Source organism: Rattus rattus, chromosome 5 (assembly GCF_011064425.1).
Source record: "Rattus rattus isolate New Zealand chromosome 5, Rrattus_CSIRO_v1, whole genome shotgun sequence".
In the NCBI taxonomy this organism is placed as follows: Eukaryota; Metazoa; Chordata; class Mammalia; order Rodentia; family Muridae; genus Rattus; species Rattus rattus.
Window position 1 is genome coordinate 12367808 of NC_046158.1, and position 23939 is coordinate 12391746.

General features: G+C 42.9%; 1 protein-coding gene across 7 annotated transcripts in view; it reads left to right on the forward strand.

Annotated features, from left to right (window-relative positions):
- Positions 1-23939, forward strand: part of Ehmt1 (euchromatic histone lysine methyltransferase 1) — a 146387-nt gene that overhangs the window by 98745 nt on the left and 23703 nt on the right. For 5 of the 7 annotated variants that reach the window (XM_032903156.1, XM_032903158.1, XM_032903157.1 and 2 more), the window contains 6 exons: positions 2362-2505; positions 3394-3620; positions 4678-4845; positions 6015-6097; positions 7165-7271; positions 16489-16611. In XM_032903156.1, coding sequence (XP_032759047.1) covers positions 2362-2505; positions 3394-3620; positions 4678-4845; positions 6015-6097; positions 7165-7271; positions 16489-16611 — 852 coding nt within the window. The remainder of the gene's footprint in view (positions 1-2361; positions 2506-3393; positions 3621-4677; positions 4846-6014; positions 6098-7164; positions 7272-16488; positions 16612-23939) is intronic. The other 2 variants (XM_032903159.1, XM_032903160.1) reach the window with 1 other exon arrangement.

The following is a 23939-nucleotide window of genomic DNA, read 5'->3' on the forward strand; positions in this document are numbered from 1 at the left end:
GTGTTTTGCCTGCACGTATGTCTGTGTGATAGTGTCAGATCGTGGAGACAATTGTGAGCTGCCCTTGTGGGTCCTGGAAGAACAGTTAGCGCTGTGCTCTTACCTGCTGAGCCATCTCTACAGCCTCAGTCTCCATTGTTAAAACTTTCCTTAATAGAATGTTTAATTAAGGAAGCTCTAGTAGCTTCTCTTGTAGCACCAGGCATACAAAGTATGAGATTGTGTCTCTGCCTTGCCTTTCTTGTTGCAAACCTGATTTTCCTTGTGGAGTAAGTTATAACTTTTTAGTTTCTCCCGATTCTGTGCTTCATCCTTGCCTCCAGGCAGATGAATCTGAGTCATCTGTTTGATGTTGTTAGTGCTCACTTGCTTGCTTTTGACCTTGTGAGGACACAACTGTTCATCTCTTTGGTTTGTCTCCCTGCTCTTTTTCCCTGCAAAATAGAGGCTACCTCATCACTTCATAGCTGTACTCTCTGTGTTCATGAGCTACTTCTCTTTGTCAGCCTTAAGAAAGTTCTATTGCTATTCTGTTGAAGTACTTTCCAGGAGATTACCTGCCTAGTATGCTGTTTGATTCAACATTCCCCTGGCCCTTGACTCTGTTCCCATTTCCATTGCAGTAGCTGGACAAAATCACCCTGTCATTGTACGATCATACAGATTCTTCAAGCTCTTGAAATTCAAATACTAAATACATGGATGAAATTTCAGATTCCAAAGTTAGTGAATTGTTTTAGCATCTGTGTGTATAGGCCTGTGTCTATGCTCTCTCACATTTTCTTTTGTAAATTACTGATCCCTTCTTCCCCAATCTCTGTCTATAAAGAACTTGTGTCTAGAGGTCTTGACCAAGATTCCTAGAGAATCACTTGGTGCTGGGGGTGGTATCCTATGGCTGTTTCAAGATTCACATGCCCTGGCTTTCCCCATTTTGAGTTTTATGTCTTAGCTATGGGGAAACATCCAGGCTGTCTTGACAAGGTCTCTGATTCCTGCACAGTCCGGATAGTCATCAGCAAAGCACTTGCTGGTCCATTAGCTCCTGTTCTTGTTTCTGCTGCTTATGTGTTCCTTGCTGGGTTCTTCGGGGTAGTCCTTGGCACACTTACTCACATTTTCACATGGAGTCTTAGGAAAAGATGCATTTGAAAGTTTTTTGATTTGTATTTCTGATTGCTTATTGTTTGAAATCTTGCAGAACGCAGGCCTAGGTCCTTTCTGTAGTCCTATGGCTCCTGGCCGTGCAGTCCAGCTGAATATATTGCCCAGCAGAGGAGAGAAGTAGTGAAGGCTATGCCATTTTTTTTTTTTTTTTTTTAAGATTTATTTATTTGTAAGAACATTGTAGCTGTCTTCAGACCAGAAGAGGGCATCAGATCTCACTACAGATGGTTGTGAGCCACCATGTGGTTGCTAGGATTTGAACTCAGGACCTCTGGAAGAGCAGTCAGTGCTCTTAACCACTGAGCCATCTCTCCAGCCCGCCATTTTTATTTTTTTATTTTTTTATTTTTTTTGGGGGGGTGGGAGCTGAGGACCAAACCCAGGGCCTTGTGCTTGCTAGGCAAGCGCTCTACCACTGAGCTAAATCCCCAACCCCATGCCATATTTCTTTATCAGAGTATCTGAACAGTTATTGTTTGCTGGGGGACATCTATAGGTTTTTCAGAATTACTGCTCATCTTTTTCTCCTTTTGGGCTATTTCTTGTCTTAATTGTTTGCTGTCAGAGCAACTTCATGTATTGAAGCAGCACTCTTTGGTCTGCATAGCAAACAGTCACTTCTTTTCTGGTACATAGAAGCATCTCACAGAGCAGCTTCTGTTTATACTGTGACAATTGTCCTTGAATCTTGGCTTTCTTGCGACTTCCTGTGCTGTGTCCCTTGGGCATATCTGAGAAACATTGCTCTGTTTCTTACCTCTCAGCTCTGATTCCATGTGCAGGAGACCAGATGGCTCACTCGGGACTCACTGACCTGTAACCCCTGGTCACTTGGGAGAGCCTTGGCCTTCTGACCTAGGGTGTGTTTGTTGTCCAGCTCTCTTCTCATCCTGATGTTGTCCTTCATTTATGCTCAAACTGAGCCCTTGATTCTGGCCACCTAAGCCTCTGAATTCAGTTACTTGCTGTCATCATCCCTAGGCTAATGGCAGGGATGGTGGTTAGGGCTAACTGTTGTGTGGCAGGTACTTTAACTGCTTGTGATTCTAGGCTTGCCTCTGAAGGCTCATGCTCCTTCAGTCACCTCATAGCTGCTGAGAATGTCCCACATGTCTGTGCTTTCCACTGCCCAGTGGGTGGAAAAGCTGTTCCCTTGCAGCTTTGTCACTGACCCCTGGTCTTGTCTGCTTGCAGTTGGGCCGGTGTACAAACAGCGTGGTCAAGTATGAGCTGATGCGCCCTTCCAACAAAGCACCACTCTTGGTGCTGTGTGAAGACCATCGGGGTCGCATGGTGAAGCACCAGTGCTGTCCTGGCTGCGGCTACTTCTGCACGGCGGTAAGAGCCCAACCCGCCTGCCGGGCTTCAGGAGTCCTCAGCAGAGACTCAGTCCAGCATTGTACCCCATATAGGTCTGTTTCATAAGCCCTCACCACAGTTCTTGAGCTTTCTTCCTGTAGACAATTGACCTGGTACCCCTGGGTTCTCTTGTTTTGTTCTGTGGATTTCTGTCTTGAGTACAGAGGAGGGCAAGCCTCCTCCCTCTGCTAACCTCTCTATGCTCTGTTAGTTATCATTGAAATCTTGTCTTTGATGGCTCTGCTCATGAGATATATGTGCATCCACCCAGCCCATAGGTCAGGCTCCTTCTTCTCATGCCTCTGTGAGTGCCTTCACCTACCTGTACCTTTGGATGTCCTGCTGCCCTCTGTGACCTAGGCCAGGAGCTCCTGCTCTGAGGGCTTATCTTTGAGTTCTGTACCTGGCTTTCTTCCTAGGCTTCCCTTTTTGTGCTTCTGCTGAGAAAAAGAGAACTCCTCTGAATTCCATTGTTTCTGGCTCTGCAAGAACAGCTGTTCTAATTGGTGCTCTAATTGGTATTTATTAAAATGGTCACCTTTGGGACTCTGACTCTATCTGTCATGTGGGCCTTGTAGACTATGTCTTTGTACAGCTCTTGCTTGTTCAGAGTGGCCAGACTGAGGCCTCAGCTAGCTGGGTCACTGGGGTTTGAAGATGGGTAGTGGTGGCTGTAAGATAACCTTTGGTGGCCTCTGCTTACTTTGTGAGCTCTTTGTAAACTCAGTGTTTTGTTTCCCTCCTGTTTATCACCAGACCATAGCTGGGCTTCTACTTGCCTGAACCTGAATGGTTCAGTAGAGCTTCCTGTAATTCCGTAAATGTATTCTGAGTTTTTAAAAATGATTTTCATCTTCGTTTTTCCAGGGTAACTTCATGGAATGTCAGCCTGAGAGCAGCATCTCTCATCGTTTCCATAAGGACTGTGCCTCTCGAGTCAACAATGCCAGCTACTGTCCCCATTGTGGGGAAGAGACTTCCAAGGCCAAAGAGGTGACCATAGCAAAAGCAGACACGACTTCCACAGTGACCCTGGCCCCTGGACAGGAGAAGAGCTTGGCTGCTGAGGGCAGGGCTGACACGACCACTGGCAGGTACTAAACAAAGTAGCTGTGACCAAGCCTTCCACATAATATCCCCAAGGATATGTCCTCTGTAGTTCCCGGTTTCAGTTGCTTCGCCAGAAGCCTCAGTGAACCTCATCATTTATCATGGGTTCTGATCTCTGAGACGTATTGGTGTTCATTTAATACTGTCTTCACATGGGTTTCTTTTATTCTGGCATGATGAAATCATCTATGTTGAATCAGTTTTATGTTCCTTGGCATGATACAGCTTTTTGTGCTTTTGTCGCTTACATGTGTAGTCTCCACACCCTGAAGCAGCTGTGGGACTTGCTGCAATGTTTGCTACAGGGTTAAAGACAAGAATTATTTATATATATAAATAATTAATTTGCTTCTCTAAAAAGGACCAGTAGAAAGAGCTTTCGAGCTGGGGAGATAAATAGATGACTGCAGTCTCTCCTGCCAGGCAGGCCCTGATAGGAAAGGAATGGTGAAGAGATTCTTTCCAGATGGTGACAGAGCTATCAAGTTTCTTAGCAAAAGAGGAAGGAAGTTTTATAACCATGACAGCAGTAGAAAAAAATAACCTAAAACTTCATTTTGGGGTCATTTAGAAGATTCCGATTGTATGTATATACAGCCAATTGCATGTATATACAGCCAGACCAAAGGGTCAGAAGGCCTTACTGCTCTCCTGTTATTGGTGACACTCAGTATTCTCAAGTCATAGTCTTCAATTGTAGAAAGCAGATTTGCTAGTTAAAGCTGAAGCTTGTTTATTAAAGTAAGGTTTGAGTGGATGGATGGTACTCCTAGTAATGTGGTGCTGAGTTCTGCGGTCTTGTTTATCAGGGGTCTGCGCTTCAGGCAGCTCTCTGGAGACTCGCAGGTACTCAACAGACCGGTAGTTGACTCTACTCAGGTTGGAATATGTCTGATTTATATATTCAGTGGTTTCTGTGAGAGACAACCTATGTGGTCAGGTTGGAATATGTCTTATTTATATAATCAATGGTTTCTGTGAGAAAGAGGTTTTCCAAATAATGAAATTTTTAATAATTTTAATAATTTCTTTCTCATGAAGCATTGCTGGAGCCCCAGAGGATGAAAAATCGCAGAGCACAGTCACTCAGGCACCAGAGTGCTTCGATCCTGCAGGGCCAGCTGGTTTTGTGAGGCCGACCTCTGGCTTTTCCCAGGGCCCAGGAAAGGAAACCTTGGAAAGTGCTCTCATTGCTCTGGACTCTGAAAAGTAAGAGCCTGCCTGGTGGTTTGGTTTGCTTTTGTCTTTGTTTTTAGAGACAACTTAGAGCCAGGACTTCCTATTGCGTTCCAGCTTTTTAAATAACACGATTCATCAAAAGAACGAACACATGAGGTGTCAGCCTCATGTGTCTTTCTTTTTTTTTTTTTTTTCCGGAGCTGGGGACCGAACCCAGGGCCTTGCGCTTCCTAGGCAAGCGCTCTACCACTGAGCTAAATCCCCAACCCCCTCATGTGTCTTTCTAATGTCTGGGATAAATTGTTGCAAATTGTTATTCGTTTATGCCAAGAGTGAGAAGTGATATTATTGTTATCCCGAGCATGACCTTTATTGAGTAAGCTGCCTGCAGGCCCCTAGTGCACACACTTTATTCCATGGGCTTGCTGCCTAATCTCTGCCTAGTGTGGGCTAGACCAGGTGACCCCTCAGACTATTTGCTAGTCCCTACACTGCGGTCTTTCTTGGTTCACAGGTCAGCCTGTGTCCTCTTTCCTTGGGGACCGCGTTACACTCCTTAGAGAGGTTTATCCAGGTGACCTCTAAATTTACTCTGCCCTGGAAAGAAAGTAGGTTACTCGTTCTTAACAGACAAGTTCCTCTGTTACTCTTCCTTATTCTGAATAGCCTCTCACTATCTCTATCCTGGCCCATCTGATACCTGTAGTCCCTATCTACTGATCAGGCCCCAGTTTTTTTCTGACCCTCCACCTCTAATCCCTGTTTATGGTTCGATGTAAATTTCATAGCAATAGGTTGGCTCAGGTTTCTTCTTGATGCTAGAGGGTAGTTAGTATCACCCCATGACAGTCATCCTCATTTGAGCTGTAGAGGCCACCCTGGACATTTTGCCAGGCACTTAGTGACTAGTGCATGATTTCTCCTTGGGATCCCTTGACCCTCTATAATGTAGCAGCTTGTCTGTACCTGGGATAGGCTCTGTGTCATCTTACCAATGGTGTTTTAGTATCACTTTGATTATGTCTGAAGACAGTTGCTTGGGTTTCTGTCATTGTTTTATTTGTTCAGTTGTTGTGGGGGCGGTGCAGATCCTCAGGGATTTAAGCATGCTGGCAAATGCTTAAATTGAGCTGGACCTCTTGCCCTGTTGTTTTGACAGTAAGAGTCTGGTACTGATTGCTGTCCTCTGCTTTTTACAGACCGAAGAAACTTCGCTTCCACCCGAAGCAGCTGTACTTCTCCGCTAGGCAGGGTGAGCTGCAGAAGGTGCTTCTCATGCTGGGTGAGTTGTTGCTATACCTGAGGCCGTAGAAGGAGCACAGAGAAGCTTGTTACCCCTTTTCTCATGAGCCCCATCTCACTGGCTGATGTTTGTAATTCTTTGACTCCTCTGATTAGTAAAAGAAAGTGCTCCCTGGTATTTAGTCTGCCTCGTGTCACTAGAAATGCTCTCTGTGCATCTCTAGTTTTTAAAAAGGAATTAGAGGATGATTAAATGACGCAGAAGTATACGTGCAGGAAAAGCAGCATGATTGGGTCCTGTTGTGATGTGCTTCAGTGAAGAGCCCAGTGCTTGTGCTGAGAGGAGCAATGCTGCTTCATAAAGTGACCCAGGAGAGAGCTGCAGTGTGCCACTGCAGCTGCTGGGCTTGGCTTCGCTCTTATGCCCGAGCTAGAGTGTGCTGGCCTGGTTGCAGCTTGATACCCGAGCTTGCTCTCTGATGTCTGTTTTCTTCAGGTTGAGAGCATGAGTAAAGAGCTCATTGCCTGACAGCAAATCATGAAAGAAGCTAAAACTCATTTGAGGGCAACGGGGAAGATGGGAAAGTTTAATTTATTAAAAAAAAAAAAAAAATTAGTTTTACTTTTCATGGACTTCATGCAGTATTACATTGCTCCATTACTTTTTTGCATGGTACCTTGGGTAAACGTCTAGAAAAATGTACAATATTTGGGAGGCTAAGGTAGAGGGATTTGAATGTTAATGGCCAGTCTGGGTTACATAGTGAGGTTCTGTGCCCCCCAAAGTAAAAATGTAACAAAAAGTAAGTATCCAAGCCTCAAGGCCACACTTCTGCTCCTGCGACACATCTGTTCTTAGAGCTCTGCTTGCTCTTATCATTGGTTGCATGAGCTTGCAAGAGGCATGGCGAGGCGCTCTGACAAACCTGCTTGGAGGGTTTCCTGTGGGGCTGATTTCTGCCTGCAAACAGGTCATTGTGGTGTAGTGGCTACATCATGGCTCCAGAACTTGCTTTTTATCTTAAAGGTGTCAATGCCATAAGCATCTTTGTGGAAGGGCATTGTGGTTGCATATGATATAATTAGTAAAACTGTGTTTGTTTACAGTTGATGGAATTGATCCCAACTTCAAAATGGAGCACCAAAGTAAGCGTTCCCCATTACACGCTGCTGCAGAGGCTGGCCACGTGGACATCTGCCACATGCTGGTTCAGGTTTGGAAGGATAGCTTTGAATAGATCTTCATCCTCTCAGTGTGCATCTTAAGTGTCACTAGGTTTCTAGTGGAAGGCTAAAATTGCAGTGGTTCCTGCAGGCCACCATAGGAAGATGCCTCTCAGCCCTGTGGCTGTTGACTGCTTCTACTGTTTATCCTGACATTTGCCTCTGTTAGAGTATCTGTGTTTCCACTTTCTAGTTTTAATATTTAAGATCTGCTGCAGAAGATGTAGGCTTAGTGGGCCCAGATCTTTCCTTCTTCTAATCCTAGTGACTAATTATATACCCCTCATTGTTTAAGTCACACCTCTAATTTGCTCTAACTTTATGAGACGACTGAGTAGTTGAAGACAAGCTGAGTTTGACTCTTGGGACTCACATGGTGGAAAAAGAGAACATAAATTGTTCTGATATTCAAGTGTCTTGTGTTATATGCACACATCTCCTCTAACTTTAAAGAAATGTAAAAAATTAAAAGCTATGATCATGTGAATGCTTAAAATTTTAAGCTTTTTTAGACACATCTTAATTGCATATATTTATGTGTTACAGCGTATTTCAGCATATAATATATAGTCATTATTTCCTTGTGGCTGGAACATTAAAGCCTTTCTTAGTTATTTTGAAATATTCAATTAATTGTGTCAACCCAGTTACACTGCAGTATTTAGAACATTATTTCCCATCCAGCCACACTCTGGTGACCACTGGCCCTCCTCTCTGGTCCTCCCCACACCTTTAGTGTCTGGTCCCCACACACAAATGAGAGTGCTCACTGCTTTATTTTGTTCCTGTAAACGCAGGCCTGCGGACTTGTTTATGGCAACCATCACATGTGTCTGTCTACCACTTTGCTTTTGAGCATTTGTTAGTAGACACAGGTTTGGTTTAGTGTCTTAGCTTCTGTGGTTAGGGCTGTGGCAGACTTATCTGTGCAGAGGTCTCTCAGACGGATGTTCCTTTCTTTTGGATGTGCACACACCCAGAAGTCCACTTTCTGTACTCCAGATCATTTGGTTGCTCAGCTCCAGAAGCTGTCTTCTATGGTGCCAGTCTGGCTGCCCATCAGGTCTCCTTTTTCTACATCTGATTAGCACTGAAGATTAACCTAGCCTGGTTAGCCAACCTGCAATTTGGAACCCTCAGTTCTGCCTCCTAGGTACTGGTGTAGCCAGACTGCCCTGCCGCTCTACATTTACATGGCATACAAACCCTTTTTGTCATGTTGGCACTACAAGATGGTTGCCTCCCAAGCTACTACTCAGCTCCCATTCCAGGAAGTAGTTTGTGTTTCTCCTTTGCGCCTCCGTTGGCCTGTGTGCTGACCAAAAGCACACTGTTGAGTTTCTTTGTACATAATGCCGTTTCTAAAGTTCCTTCTTGTTGATTTCCAGTTTACCTCATTGTTGCCACAGGACATATATGCTGTGATTTCAGGGTTTTTGGGGGGTGCTTCAGGGGGAGCTAAAATTATTTTGGAAGTTGGAGGAATGGTTCAGCAGTTAAGAGCACATACTACTCTCTTAGAAAACCCAAGTTCGAGTCCCAGAAACCATGTTGCATGAGGGAAAGAAGGTGTCACAGCCTCCTGTAACTCCGGTTCTTGTGTACATAGACACAATACACATAATTAAAAACAAAATAAATCTTTAAAAATAGATTCAGACTTACTTATGGTCTGGTCTACAGGTTGTTCCATATGCGGATGTGCAGAATTTATATTCTGCAACTCTAATATGAAAGGTTTTGTAAATGTCTGGCTTGTTCATTTGCTCCACTGTTCTGTGTGTGATTTTGGTCTTACTGAGATCATCAAATGAATGCTACGAAGCCCCCAAGTACACTGTGTTACAGTGTTCTCTGTTCCTTAAAGTGTGATTTTCATATTATATAATCGGTTCTATAGTATTGGGTACATATATATTTATAATTGTTATTTTCTCTTGTTGAATTGACTACTGTGTCACATAATGACCTTTACATTTTTCTTTGTAATTTTATTTCATGTGTCTGAGTATTTTGCTTACATGTATGTATGTCTGTGTACCACATGCATGCCTAGTGACTGAATGCCAGAAGAAAAGCATTTCTATTCCTTGTAACTGGAGTTAGAAACAGTTGGGGGCCACTATGTAGGTTCTGAGGTCGAACTTAGGTCCTCTAGAAGAACAGCAAGTGCTTGTAACCACTGAGCCATCTTTCCAGTCTCTGGTCGGTTTTTATTTGTTTTACTTAAAATCTATTTTATGAAAGTATATGAACTCACTCTTTTTATTCTACATCTTTTCCTGTCTGTTTATGTGAACTCTGCGTGTTACTGAAATACATTTCTTATTGGCAGCAGTCATCAGATCTTTTTTAAGTCCATTTAGTCTATTGTTTAACTTGGTGAATTTATTCTTTCTTTTAAGGCTGTTATTGTTGAGGACATAACCATGTCTGTCAGCCCGTTCCTTATTACTATATACCCATTACTATATCTCCCGTTTTCATCTCTGTATCTTTTTGGTTTTCTGGATCTCTATGGACAGGCTTTGTTTCTCTCTCACCTTGGAGAGTCCTTTGTATGCCTTCAGGATAGTTATCTTGTTTGTTTGGTTCATTTCTAATATTTTCCCTCTATGGCTAGACTGTGGCTAAGGTGTCAGTGTTGGTTGTCTTGAAAGCCTGTGTTCCAACTTCCTTTCTTGATGGTAGCTATTGGGGTAGCTCTTCTCATCTACCAGATGGCTTGGTTCTGGCTCTCTTTCAGAACTCTGCAGATCCCACTTTACTCTCCCCTGGATTTCTAGTTTGGGATCTGCTGTGGTACAGTCGGGATTTCTTTGTATGGGACTCAGTGCTTTTCCTGGCTGTGTTCTGAGATTCTCGATTTGTACTGAGCTTTTGATAATAATAAGCTTTGGCTGATTTTACTTTGGGGCTGTTTGTGGCTTCCTGGTTCTAGTTCAAGATTTCTAAGTAGTTATTTCTTTGAGCGAGTTTTCTGTATTTTTTCCTTATCCTTCTAAAATAACTGTACATGTAATTGTTTCTCTTCATGACACCAAGTTTCATAGGTAGTTTTGTTGCTGTTTTTATAAATGTGCATGCATGCTTATGTATACCTTGTTCTGTCAGGTTCAGAAATTCTTCTGCACATGCTTCTTATGCTTAGCTAAGTTCACAGTGGTATTTTTGATCTATCTGTCATCACTTATTGTCTTGTTTTTGCCGTGGTTGAGCTGTTCCCTATACATAGAAGGCAGAACTTTTCTCACTAATACTAGTAGGTGCTACTTTGACATCCGTCTGTCAATTACTCATTGGGATGTCCCCTGTAGTATCAAACTCTGGCATTGGGTCTGTTTTCTAGATACTGTGCTGAACTTGATGACTTCTGACGCTTCATACGAGATGTTTTGCTTATTCCTGATGCTTCAAGAATTGTTCTTTGGTCTGAATTCTCCTGTCATTACATTTAGGGTCATTTTCAATCCTTCAGGACCTTTGGTCCGTTCCCATGTGATCTCCAGAAGCATCCCCTATCTGTCTTAGTTTTCCCTAGCTAGGATCCTTTTACGTCAGGGTAGACTTTCTTGGATTGGTTCCTGCCATGGTCCCTCTGGGGATATGGCTTGGTACTGTAGTATGTTTATTGCTATTGTTGTCAACTTGAGGAAATTTGGGATCACGGAGGAGACAAGCCTCCATGCATGCCTATGCGGGGTTACTTAGATTACATTAGCCTTTGGGAATACCTGTGGTTATCTTGATTGGGTTAATTGACATGGAAACATGGTCCCTAAAGGAGAACTACTTTAATCTTTGGGCTTGGGACTGAAACTACCTAAAAAAGAAGCTTCTTGAACACAAGTATTCATCATTATTTTCCTGATGGGATGTTTTAAGTTCCTGCCACCCTAATACCCCAATTCCTCTTGAAGGAAAATAAACCCTTCCTTCCTTAAATTGCTTTTCTTAGGGTACTTTATAATAGCAAGTAGAAAAATCCTTTGTGCTTTTATATTTTATACAAAATATAAAATATCCAGCCTTACCACTACCCTGAGGCACTCAGGTGTTGGGTCACTTTCATCCAATATTAGCCTTTAAGCTAATTTAGATATACTAGTACATATTTTTTTTTATCTAGCTTTATTTATTGCAAAACAACAAAAACCCAACCAAACGACAAAATAATAGAAAAGCATAAAACAAGAACCAAATGGGTATACCCCCCTTACTACCTCCTCCCCCCAAAGAGGGAATTCAAGTGAGTTCTGACTGAAGTTCAGTGTCAGGACCAGGATTGTTTATTTTATGGTTTCAGGCTCCCCACACATCATCTTCTGGTTTTGTTGCTTGAGGCCACATGGTGCTTTCTGTGTCGGTAAAGTTAGCTTGCATATGGGGGAGTCCTAGGAACTCTGCTAAGTTTTAACCACTTACCATGTCTTGTAAGCCTGGGCATATTACAAAGTGAACTGTGTATCTGGGTAACCTTTTATATACAGGAACTCGAAAAGAGTCTGTTAGTCAGGCTAAGCCTGGCGCAGCTTGCTCTCACCTCACAGCGCTTGGGCAAATTCCTGCAGTGTTCATAGTGTTGTTTTTAGGATGCCCTCAATTTTTGTGTATGTTTCATCCCCAGAACCTAATTAGTACCACCAACATTTTCCAGAAAGAACAATAGAATATATTTATTTTTAGTTTTTCCTAAGTCCAGGGGTGTTGTTTCTCCAGGCTACAGCATTTGTGTAGTGCCTTCATATTTAGTATCACCCACAAGCTTTGATTAGCATCCCCACTGGAGATTGACTTTTCAGATTCCTTCTCTGGGGTGCTCTCAGGTGAACCAGACTGACTCTGGGACTCTTTTCTTTTGTAAGAAGTTCATTTATTATTTAAATGAACTGTTAGCTCTGGAAGTATTTGCCTGTATGCATGTCTGTGCATTACATGCATGCCTAGTGCCCAGAGGCCAGACCAGGTGTCAGGTCCTTGGAACTGGAGTTCCAGTTGTGACAAATTGCCATGTGAGTGCTGGGAATTGAACCCAGGTCCTCTGGAAGACTAGTCAGTTCTCTTAACCACTGAGCCATCTCTCCAGCCACTCTTCTGATTTGTTGTGTCAGCTACTATTATTATCGTGAAACATGTTTACATAAGCAACTTAAGGTAGGATTGAGTCTCCTAGAAATGACAGAGAAGCTACACTCTACGTCCACTATTTATGCTTGCCTAAACAAGCCCTGAACAACGACAGCATCAATAGACGGGCTAACCCAGGAACAAGGAATCGCTTGGTGTCCTGCCCTTAGGCAAAGGACAAAACAACTAATGACTCCTGGGATGGTTCTCCAGTGGTTAGTTCAGTACAAAGTGATCGGTCATCAAACACAAACAACACCAAACGGACTCAGCAGACTTGGTTTGTTTGTTTGTTTGTTTGTTTGTTTGTTTTTGGAGTCGGAGAGTTTCTCCATGTAGCCTTGGCTGTCCTAGAACTCACTCTGTAGACCAGGCTGACCTCAAACTCAGAGATCTGCCTGCCTCTGCCTCCCCAGTGCTGGGATTAAAGGAGTGCACCACCACTAACTGTCATCAGTAGGTTGTATTTATATATTTATGCATTTATGCACATAGAGAGGAGGAGGAGGAGGAGAGAGGTGATCAGTCTGAGAAGGGAGTAAGGTGAGGTATAGGAAAGATTAGAGGGAGGGGCCATGGGAGGGACTAGGGAAAGGAATGGAGAAGTGCTATCATTAGATTTTTTTTATTTTTTAGATAATAAGAACTCTCATTACAGATGGTTGTGAGCCACCATGTGGTTGCTGGGAATTGAACTCAGGACCTCTGGAAGAGCAGTCGGTGCTCTTAACCACTGAGCCATCTCTCCAGCCCTTGGGTGCCTCCCTTATCCCAGGTCTCTGTCTTGTCCTGAAGATGCCCCCCCCCCCTTACTCCAGGCAGTTGCAGAGTCCATTCATTCTCATGGCCATCTCTCCTGTCCCTCCCCACACCTGATCCTGAACCTCCCATTCCCTGCCCAGCATCCCTCCCTTCCATTTCCCTCTCTTCATCTGCCTCTTATGTGTATTTTATTCCCCCTTCTAAGTGAAATTCAAGCTTCCTTGCTTGGGCTTCCTTTTTGTTTAGCGTCCTTGTGTAGTATAACATAGTACCTGTATTTTATGGCTAATGACCTCTCGTGCGTGTCTTTTTGGGACTGGGTTACCCCACTCAGAATGATAGTTTCTAGTTCTACCCATTTGCCTGCAAAATTCATGATATCCTTGTTTTTAATAGCTGAATAGTATCCCATTGTGTAAATGAGCCGCATTTTCTATATCCATCCTTCACGTGAGAAACATCTAGGTTGTCTTCAGTGTCTGGCTTACAAGGAAAGTCCTGTGAACATAGCTGAGCAAGTTCTTCGCGGGTGGTGGAGCATCTTCTGGGTAATCTGTCCAGGGGTGGTCTGCACTCCCACCAGCAATGGAGGAGTGTTCCTCTTCCTCCACATCCTCGCCACCTGAGTTTTTTATCTTAGCCATTTTGACAGGTTTGAGGTGGAATTTCAGAGTTGTTTTGATTTGCATTTTCCTGATGACTAACGACTTTGAACATTTCTTTAAGTGCGTCTCTGCAGTTTGGGATTCCTCTGTTGAGAATTCTCTGTTTAGTTCTGTACCCCATTTTTTAACTGGGATATTCGGGCTGCTGATTTCTTCTATTGACAGTGTCCTTTGCCTTACAGAAACTTTGCAGTTTGAGGTCCCATTTATCCATTGTTGATCTTAGAGCCTGAACCATTGGTGTTCTGTTTAGGATCCATACTTATCACCCTGCACAAAACTCAAGTTCAAGTGGATCAAGGACCTCAACATAAAACCAGATACACTAAATCTCATAGAAGAGAAAGTGGAAAATACCCTTGAATGCATTGCTATAGGAGATTTAATTGATTTTAGTTCAAAATTAAAAAGCCATTTAAGGGAGGAAAGTATTATTCTGACTTAGAGTTTGCATCATCATGGAGAAGCTTATAGTGGCAGGAACTTGAGATACCTGATCCCATTGCATCTGCAGTCAGGAACACATGGTGAATGCTTATTCTGAGCTCACTAGCGCACCTCATGCCCACAGCTGTCTCCCAGGTTATTCTGGGTGTCAAGTTGACATTTGAGATGACCATCTCATTGGCAAGACAAGAAATCAGTATCCGTCAGCACAGAAGCCTGTTCAGAACAATTTTGATGTTCACCTGTTTGCTGCTGTGAGGCCTTTCTTTACCAGAGCTCCTCTTTCTGTGCATTTCTAGGTTTTGCAGATTGTTCATGGCTACTGCAGCACAGTGGCCCCTGTTACTGTACTGTTTGCTCGCTCCTCAGGTATTTGGGGCTACAGTCTGAGTGATGTGGATTGAAGGCGTTCTATTCTACTTTTGCTGAAAGTGTTCTAGTAACACATACTTTGCCCTCTTCTTTTGCCAGTGTTGTAGATACTTATGGTCTGGCTCCTGGGCTGAGAGAGCAATGACCACAGAAGCACCGTAATGCCTGGCTGCCTATCTAGTAGCGTTAGTCTGTGGATATCTACTCACTGACACAGTTCTGCCTTCCAGCACTTTATTCTTTTGTAGTATTTCCTGCTGTGCCAAGGTTTCTAGAGGGTAACTGATGGGTTTGCAGAGGAGATGACTCTCCTTGATGAGAGACCTTCCCTTCCCTCCTCCCCCCCTTCCTCCCTTCCCTCCCCCCCTCCCTCCCCTCCCTTCCCTCACTCCCTCCCTGGAAACAGGTCACACCCATCTCATAGTAACTTAAGCAGTCCACATCCAGGAGTCTGTCTATATGTGTCTCTTGTCAGGGAGGTGTGGTAGAGTCCAGCAGTGAAGAATATTTTTCTCTATGTGAAAATCTAATTAGTCACTTGATGGGCCTTACTTATATACTCTCAACCCCTCACTGCCTCAATGATCTCAGAGGCTTTTTTTGTGTTCCTGGCCACGATCAGGGTTTGGGGGGCCTGGCTGCTGTGTATCTGCTCTGCTGAGTGCTGGGATTGAAGGTGTGTGCAGCCTGTCTAGCCATTCTGTTGTGTTTTTAAAATTTACTTATTTATTAAAATTAACTGCCTTGAAGTGTGACTTTCCTTTGTTTTCAGTGTTTTTGGCAGCGAGGCCTTGCTGTGGTCACTTGATCTCTGGTCTCTGTCCTGTGAAGAGCTACAGTTCTTTCTGAAGTCTCTCTTTACTGTTGACAGCAAGAATGCCAGTTTTTCTTTTTTTTTTTTTTTTTTTTTTTTTTAAATTTTTTTTTTTATTTATTTTAAGTACACTGTAGCTGTCTTCAGACACACCAGAAGAGGGCATCAGATCTCTTTACAGATGGTTGTGGGCCACCATGTGGTTGCGGGGAATTGAAATCAGGACCCCTGGAAGAGCAGTCGGGTGCTCTTAACCGCTGAGCCATCTCTCCAGCCCCAGTTTTTCTTAAGTGCTGTACTCTGTAAGCTATTAGTCCTTTGTCCTTCATCTAAAAAGCTAACAGAGAACATTATGGAGAAGGCTCACTGTCAGCAGTCGGCCTACTCTTGGCCACAGCCGACATCAAACTGGGGCCTTCCCTGTGTGTACTTGTTTGTTCATCTGCCTCTTTATTTTATTGAAAAATTTACAATTATTCTAAAATCTATATCACTTGAAGCTAGTTTTTCTTTTGTTTACTCTGGAAAATAATATTTTGCAAAACAGGCTGAATTGAAGCCATGTCCCATGCCTCCTATACTTTTCTCTCCCCTTAGTGAGGTTCTCTACTCCCTTTCTTAGATATGTCTATATCCTTCTGTGCCTGTATGTCAGGTTAGTTTAGAAATGAAATCTAGCAAAGATACTCTGCTTGAGCTAGAGCTTGCTAGAACGATTGTGCCTGTCAGTGTTTGGGACTGTGTGTGGGGTGTTAAGTATCTCGCACGTGTTGGGGCTAGACATTGAATCCAGGGCCTTGTTGATGCAGTGCGGGATACCCTACCAGTGAATAGCCCAGCTTTAGTTACTGTGCCTTGAATGCAGTTTTGAAGAATCAGACAGCTGATCAGTAAAACAGTTTTAATGTTGTCTGTTAAGCCTCTTCATGACAAACGCAGAAGCCTTGCAGCTCTTTTACTTACTGGGATAGGGATGCAGAAATTGCCCTCAACACATCTAAGCAATCTCTGTTTTACTAGGCGGGTGCCAATATTGACACTTGCTCAGAGGACCAGAGGACCCCCCTGATGGAGGCCGCAGAGAACAACCACTTGGACGCAGTGAAGTACCTCATCAAGGCCGGAGCACAGGTGGATCCGAAGGTACCCACCCAGTCAGGTTCATATTCCTGCTTCATGTGTAGATGTGGCTTAGATGAACAGGGAGCGCGTTCTCCTTGAAACACTACAGGAACTTGTTGCCCTCAGACATTTGCCCTGTTATCTAGCAGAGCGTTTGCACTTGATATAGTAGTTCCTTTTCTGTCACAGTGACAAAATGTCTGACAGAGTAATTTAGGGAGTAAAGATTTACTTTGGCTTATGATTTCAGAGGGGTTGTGCTTCATCAAAGTGCAGAAGGCATAGCAGAACTGCAGCACGAGCTCACTGAGTAGAGCAGAGGGAGAGGATGTAATCTGGGCTCAGGAGCAGGTATAAGTGCACAGGCCCCTCTCTGGTGACCTGCTTCTGCCAGCTAGGCTCCACCTTGTGCAAGTTCCACACATTTTAAGCTGGGAATATGCTTTTGGGAGCATTCAGATGCAAACTATAAATATGTGGTGACTTGGCTTACTAGTAAAAGTTTCTTAGTAACCAGTAATCTATATCTGTCCAGTAATAGACAAATCAGCCAGTAAGGAGATGGCCATAAAGGTTTTGTTCCCTCTGCCATTGTGCCGTCCCTCTTGTTTAGAGCAGTTAGGCAAGAAGAGAATGGAAGATTGTAAGGAGGACTTAAATATGCCACTCAGTTCACATTCATTGATCTTATGTGTAGAGACATAAAGGATCAACAAAAGTATTGTTAGAGTTAGTAAAACTATTTAACAAGTAATAGGACCAAGTTGACATAAATAACAGTTAGTTACATTTCTCTATCTCTGTTTTCTGGGTTGCTGGGTTTTTTTGTTTGTTTGTTTGTTTGTTTGTTTTTTGTTTTTGTTTTTGTTTTTGTTTTTTTTGGATACAGGGTCTTACATACTGTGAGCTTAGAACTTGTGACCCTCCTGCTTCAGTCTCCTAAGTCACAGGTGTGTGTCGCCATGCTTGCTCTCTATATATTTCTATGTTCTTTCAGTTGAATTTTCCAAAAGGAAATTGAGTTAGTTTCATTTACAGTAACATGAAAAAGAATAAAATACTTACAAGCATGTTTAATCAAAGAGTGGAAAAGCAGACACATTGGGAATCCAATCAGTTGCTAAAGGAGACAGTGTAGAATGTAGCTCAGTTGGGAGAGTGCTTGTCTCAGCTCCACATGAAACCCTACCCTGTACAGAGGGTTATACCTTTAAGTCTAGCACTTGGGAGGCAAAGTCAGAAGTTCAAGGTTATCTTTGGTTACACAGTGAGTTTGATGCCAGCGTGGGTCAGTGCTCTATCTTAAAAAAAAAACAAAACAAAACCGAAAAGAAACGGAAGGTCATTTTTTGTGTGTACATATTCAACGGTAATCCTTATCAAAATTCCAACCAAATATAGAAATACCCATTCTAAAGTTGATGGAGATTTTTTATGAGGTCTAGAATAGTGGAACAAGTTCCTTATTTCAGAATGCATTACAAAGCTACAGTAATGAAAATGGTATAGTTCTGGTATAAGCATACATCTGTAGGCTTGGCTTGGTCTTCATGTGGGTTCCCCATAACACTCACTATATAGATATAGGAGGATTGTTACCCAAAGGCCAAAGTAGGTTCCATAGTAAGAACCTCTCTCAAAATAATGTAGTTGCTATGGTTTGGTGAGTCAGCAGTCTTAGCCCTAGGTATACACGCAGGCAGTGCAGACCACCGTGAGCAGCACTGTTGGTCGCAGCACTCTCCCGAGGAGTAACTCACTCACCCTTTAGTATGCGTTAGTGAACAAATGCTCTGTCTAGTCAACATAACGCCATCCAGGGACAGTCAGGGGCAAAGCACAGAGATGTGATAGCCCAGGTAAACTTTGGGGATATAAATGTAAAAAAGTAGGCACAAAGCAGAAGTACCACAAACCTCCATTTATATTATATTCCCAGAGAGGAAACTCAGTGACAAGGTGTGACTTAGATGGCCCTGCCAGCTGTGAAAAAAGGAGAGGGGTAATTAGGGCCTGGAGATTATAGAGTCTGTTCGGAAAGGTTGTTGAGACAGTGATGATCATTGTTAACATCGTAATAATTCCACTGATTTAATTAGAGGGCCTGTGCTATGGCACACTTGGTAGGTAGAGGCAGGAGGATCTCTTTGAGTTCAAGGGTTACTGGGGTCTATGTACTGAGTTTCAGGCCAACTGTAGCTACATAGTAAGATTCTACATCTAAATAAACAAACAAACAAATCTAAAATAGCAATAATAATTTAAAAAATAGTAAATTAAAAGCTAGAGGGCAGTGTGTGTGGCTTATTTAATGGAGTGCTTGCCTAGCATGCCCAAATGCCTGAGTTTGATCCCCAATATCACATAAACTGGGTATGGTAGGATCAGTCTGTAATCTTTACACTCGGACAAGTTAGAAGTGTGGGGTTGGTTCAGGAGTGATCCTTGACTACAGAGCGACTTCAAGGGCCGGACTCGATACATGGGACTGAGAACAGAGCGTAAGGATGTCATGTTTTACAGCATAGCTACAGTGAACAGACAGTGTAAAGATAGATGCAGTCAGGGGGAGAGTGTTTCTAGCGTTTATTTGTGTGGCTCTGGAACCATCCCCAGTACCCGCCCTGGTGTAAAATTACTCTTTTTCACATCAATACTTGTTTGTTTGTCAATAAAATAATGGCCACAATCCTTTGTAGACTTAATCACCTTGTTTTCTTATCAAATAAAATTTTCACTATTACTCTGGTATTAAATACTATTCTTGGGTCTTAATAAGGGGGGAGTGCTGAGTTTTCATCTAGAACACTTGGGAACCTACGAAGCTAAGGACTAAAGGAGCTGTAGTCTAAAGTGTTGAGGTCAGATGTCAAGAGTGGGAAATGTGTGAGTGGGTTGTGCAGCAGATTTAGTACAGCAAAAGAAAGCGTATCTTGAGTATTCGAACATTGTAAGATACCAAATTACCCAACATACATACATGCCTGATTCCTCAGAAAGCAGAGAAAACCTAGTAGGAAAACAAAAAAAAAATAGGATGAAGAACTCATGATGATGAGTTTAAAAACCGAAGAAACCCAGTAATCCACAGATCTAAGCAATCAAACAAAAAAGCAACTCAGTAAAACCCAGTAAGAAAGGCAGACACAGAACACACCACACTCAGATGCTTCAGGCAGGAGCAGTGAAGACAGATAAGAAACCCCAGGTTGCATAGGCAGACAGCCCAGGCTGCTCCCATCTTGACTTGCAGTTATCTAGACATGGATGAGGAGAGGCTGCTGTCATCGTGCCACAGAAAGAAGTCAGAGAAGAAAAGACGGCCCAGAGGAAGTGTTCTTTTAGGAATGAGGTAAAGCTACGTATGGTGCATGGCACATAACTAGTCCCCAACATTTGAGAGGGAGAGGCAGGTGGATCTCTTAGTTCATGGCCAGCCTGGGCTACACAGCGAGACACTGTCTCAAACAATAAAGTGAAAATAAAAGCTGATATTTAAACCTCTCTCTCTCTCTCTCTCTCTCTCTCTCTCTCTCTCTCTCTCTCTCTCTCTAAGATTTATTTCATTTATGAGTATACATTTTAGCTGTCTTCAAACACATCAGGAAGTGAGCATCAAATCCCATTACAGATGGTTGTGAGCCACCATGTGGTTGTTGGGAATTGAACTCAGGACCTCTGGAAGAGCCAGCGCTTTTAACCGCTGAGCCATCTCTCTATCCTAACCTTTTCCTTTTTAATTCCTGAGATTTTATTGAGGATCAATACACAGACATTTCAGTTTGTACACAATTTTAACACAGGTACCAAAAAAACTGAGAGCCGTGTGTTCTGTGTGCTTCTAAACCAGTCACGCAGTGACGTTCCCTAAACCAGTCACGCAGTGACGTTCCGGCTTGAAGCTGGGTGCAGTCTCTCCGTAGAGGGTCTTACACAGCATCACCAGGGATGGCATCTTCACTGCTCTCACTTGCTGTTCTGACCTGTGGTACCTGCTCAGGTTTATTCTCCATAGCACATTGTTAAAACTGTCACCACAGCTACAACTGTTAAAGGCCTTAGAGCTCTTCTTTTGTTTAGTAGTGTTTTGGGGGGGGGTATTGTTTATTTTATTTTGAAACTGGGTCTTTCTATGTAGTCTTGACTGTCTTGGACCTAGATCAAGCTGGCCTCAAACTTAGAGATCTTCCTTTTCTGCCTCCCAAGTGATGAGGTTGAAGGTCTGTGCCATGATATATACTCTGCTTAGCTCTCAGTTGTGACCAGTCAAGGACCAAGGAGTCATTTTTGTTTTTTTGTTTTTTTGGTTTTTTTTTTTTTTTTTAAAGGAAACCATTCTAGAAACATGAGACACATTCAGTGTATGAGTGAGATTTCAAATTGCCATTAAGTATGCTTTGTATTGTAAGATGTAAAACTTACCCCTATGTGGAATGTTAAGCTGTTACCAAAACCAGGCACAGCCTCCCAGGGTTCAGTGTCCCACTTTCTCTTCTAGTTGTACCAAAAAGAAGTGAGTGATTACACTTCTTAAAAAAAATCATTTATATTTAAAAATGGAATGAGGTGGGACTCTCATTTTTAAAATGTTTTTAGTTACTAAAAACTTGTATTTAGGGGGTTGGGGATTTGGCTCAGTGGTAGAGCGCTTGCCTGGGAAGCGCAAGGCCCTGGGTTCGGTCCCCAGCTCTGAAAAAAAAGGAAAAAAAAAAAACCAAAAAACTTGTATTCAGAACAAAGCTGGTAAAATATTCCTCTGGGTTGTAGAGGAATGGTATTGGACAAGAAGGGAAATAGGAGACACCAATAGACACAGTCCATAATTGGTTAAATTTGGCTTCTACCTACCTGGAGGCTGGCCTCCTTGATCCCAGCCTTTTGGTTTTCTGAAGCAGATCTTAGATGCTTGGCCATCCACTTCAGCCTATTTACTCTTTGTTTCTGACTTCAGGTTGTTTATTCTTGTTTTTTTTCTGTTTTTTCTGTTTTTTTCTGCTATTTAAGTAGACTAATCAGAGGTGAATAATGCTTTTTAAGATACTTTTTTTTTGAGATTATAATATAATTACATCATTTCCCCTTTCCCATTCCTTCCTCAGTACCCATGTTCACATTCATTTTCTTTTCCTGTCATTGCACATATATTTGTGTATGTACTATATACATTACTAGGTGTGTAACGACAGCCTGCTCAGTCTGTACAATGCTACTTGTATGGGTAGGTTTAGAGCTGACCCCTGGTAGTTAGCCAGTGTGTGGGCTTTTCCTCCACTCTCAGCAGTCCTTAGTTCCCTGCACTTCTTTGTCTAGGACAGTGTTCATGAACGTCCCTGCCCATTAGCGTGCCTGTTGGAATGTCCCTGTTTAGTTCATGTTTCCGTAGAGTCTTCCACCCCTTCTGTAATAACCCGAGCCTTTCCTCGGCTTGTAGATAGGACTGGGCTCCACAACTGCATTGCTTGTGCTTTTCTCAGTGGTCTCAATCTCTTACAAAGAGCTTTTTTGGTGAGGGCATGAGAACTACTGTGGGTAAAAGGGTAGATATTTTGAATGTAGTTAATAACTATGATGAGTTAGTTAACATTTAAGAATTTAGTTTTAATTACATGCTGTGTCTCTGTGTAGGTTTATGCATGTGAGTGCAGGGGCCTGGGAAGAGCCAAAGAGGGCATCAGATTCCCCAGGAGCTGGAGTCACGGGGGTTGTAAGCCACCTGAAGCAGGCAGACTGATGCTGGGAACTGAACTCAGTTCCTCCACCAGAGGAACATGTGATAAGCCATTGCCTTTCAGCACTAAAGATAAATAGCACCAAAAATAAATATTTTCTTTAGAGAAAGTACTAAGAAGTAAAGACTTAAAGGGAAACAAATGCCAGCAGAGAAAGTAGAGTGGAATCTGGAAAACAGTTTCTGTAGCTGCCATAGCAGAAGTAGTAAAGCAGATGAGCCAGGGCAAGCATGGACAAATAGACCGTGCAGAGCACCTGTGCCAACAGTCATGGCTGCAGACTGATGATTACCATAATCTGTAAGCCAGTCCCAGGGCATCTACCTCCATGGCATATGACACGCAGACATACTTGCTGGCAGAATCTCCATGTGTAAACGTAGTAAATGGAAAAAACGAGAACAACAAATGAATGTTTTATGTTCTCTTCCTAGAATGAGAGTCACTACATTGAACTAAAAAGGAGTTGTGGAGGACTTGTAGAATGATGCACACTAATATAAATTATTCAAGATCCCCACTATTGTATTATAGAAGTATTGAAATACATCACAGAACTAGATAGTAAGAGCCATTGTCCTTGGGGGTTGAGGGGCGGTAGGTGAAAAGGTAAGGAGACCGTGTGAATGTTTCTATGGTGGGTGTAATAAAACCACCATTGAGTTGTACCTGGAGACAGTACTACTGACGACTTTGAACAGTGTCCTGCAGCCTTTTCCTGACAGAAGCCCTCCTGTTTGCTAATTACACACACACACACACACACACACCCCACACCACCACATACACCCCCCCCCCCCCTTACACACACACACATTCCTGCCTGCCTGCCTGCCTGCCATCTCATAGTTCATCTAGCTAGGAATTCCTTCTGCCATAGATGCCATCACTATTCTTAAAGTTTTCTGGTATTGACTCTCAATTCAGTGACATGGAATTGGGTATCCAAACAACTCTTCAGACAGATGGGCATCCTAATTAATATCAGATGTATTGATATGTGTCCATAAGTGTTTAAAACTCAAGTGTTTGCACTCTGAGAGAGAAAGGCAGTTCTCTACTTATCTCTTAAGGTCAGCACGGAAATGAGGGTGGGGGAGAAGTGTTTTCAGAGCAATGGCCAGCATATCCATATGCTCCTTGTGATCATGAAAACTCGCAGAGGAACCGTGCCTGGCTTGCTGGGTCTGCTGACTTTTTGTTGTATAGGTTATTTACCTGTCTTGGAGCTTCTTGGTCAGTGTCTTATTTTATTATTATTTTTTATTGTGAGGTAGTGTGATGTGTGTAGAATCCAGGAGGAAGCAGAATCAAAAGCTAATGAAATATTCCCAGTACCAAAGGATACAGAAGCAGTAATATGGCAGAATTGCGTCTGTACAGCAAGTTTGCTTATTCTTTTCACCTTGTTTTAAACTCTCTGCATATGGATGGCCCTTACTGATCAATCCACTCTATTTTCTATGTGCTCTATGACTAAAGTCCTTTAAGGAGCGACTGTGTCCTGGATAGGACACATGTTCATGAAGAAACCTGGGGCTCTAATGTAGTTCAGGGTGGGTAGGAATGGACACCTTCTTTCCGCATTGTGATGTGTGAGATGCATAGGTGTATGTGATT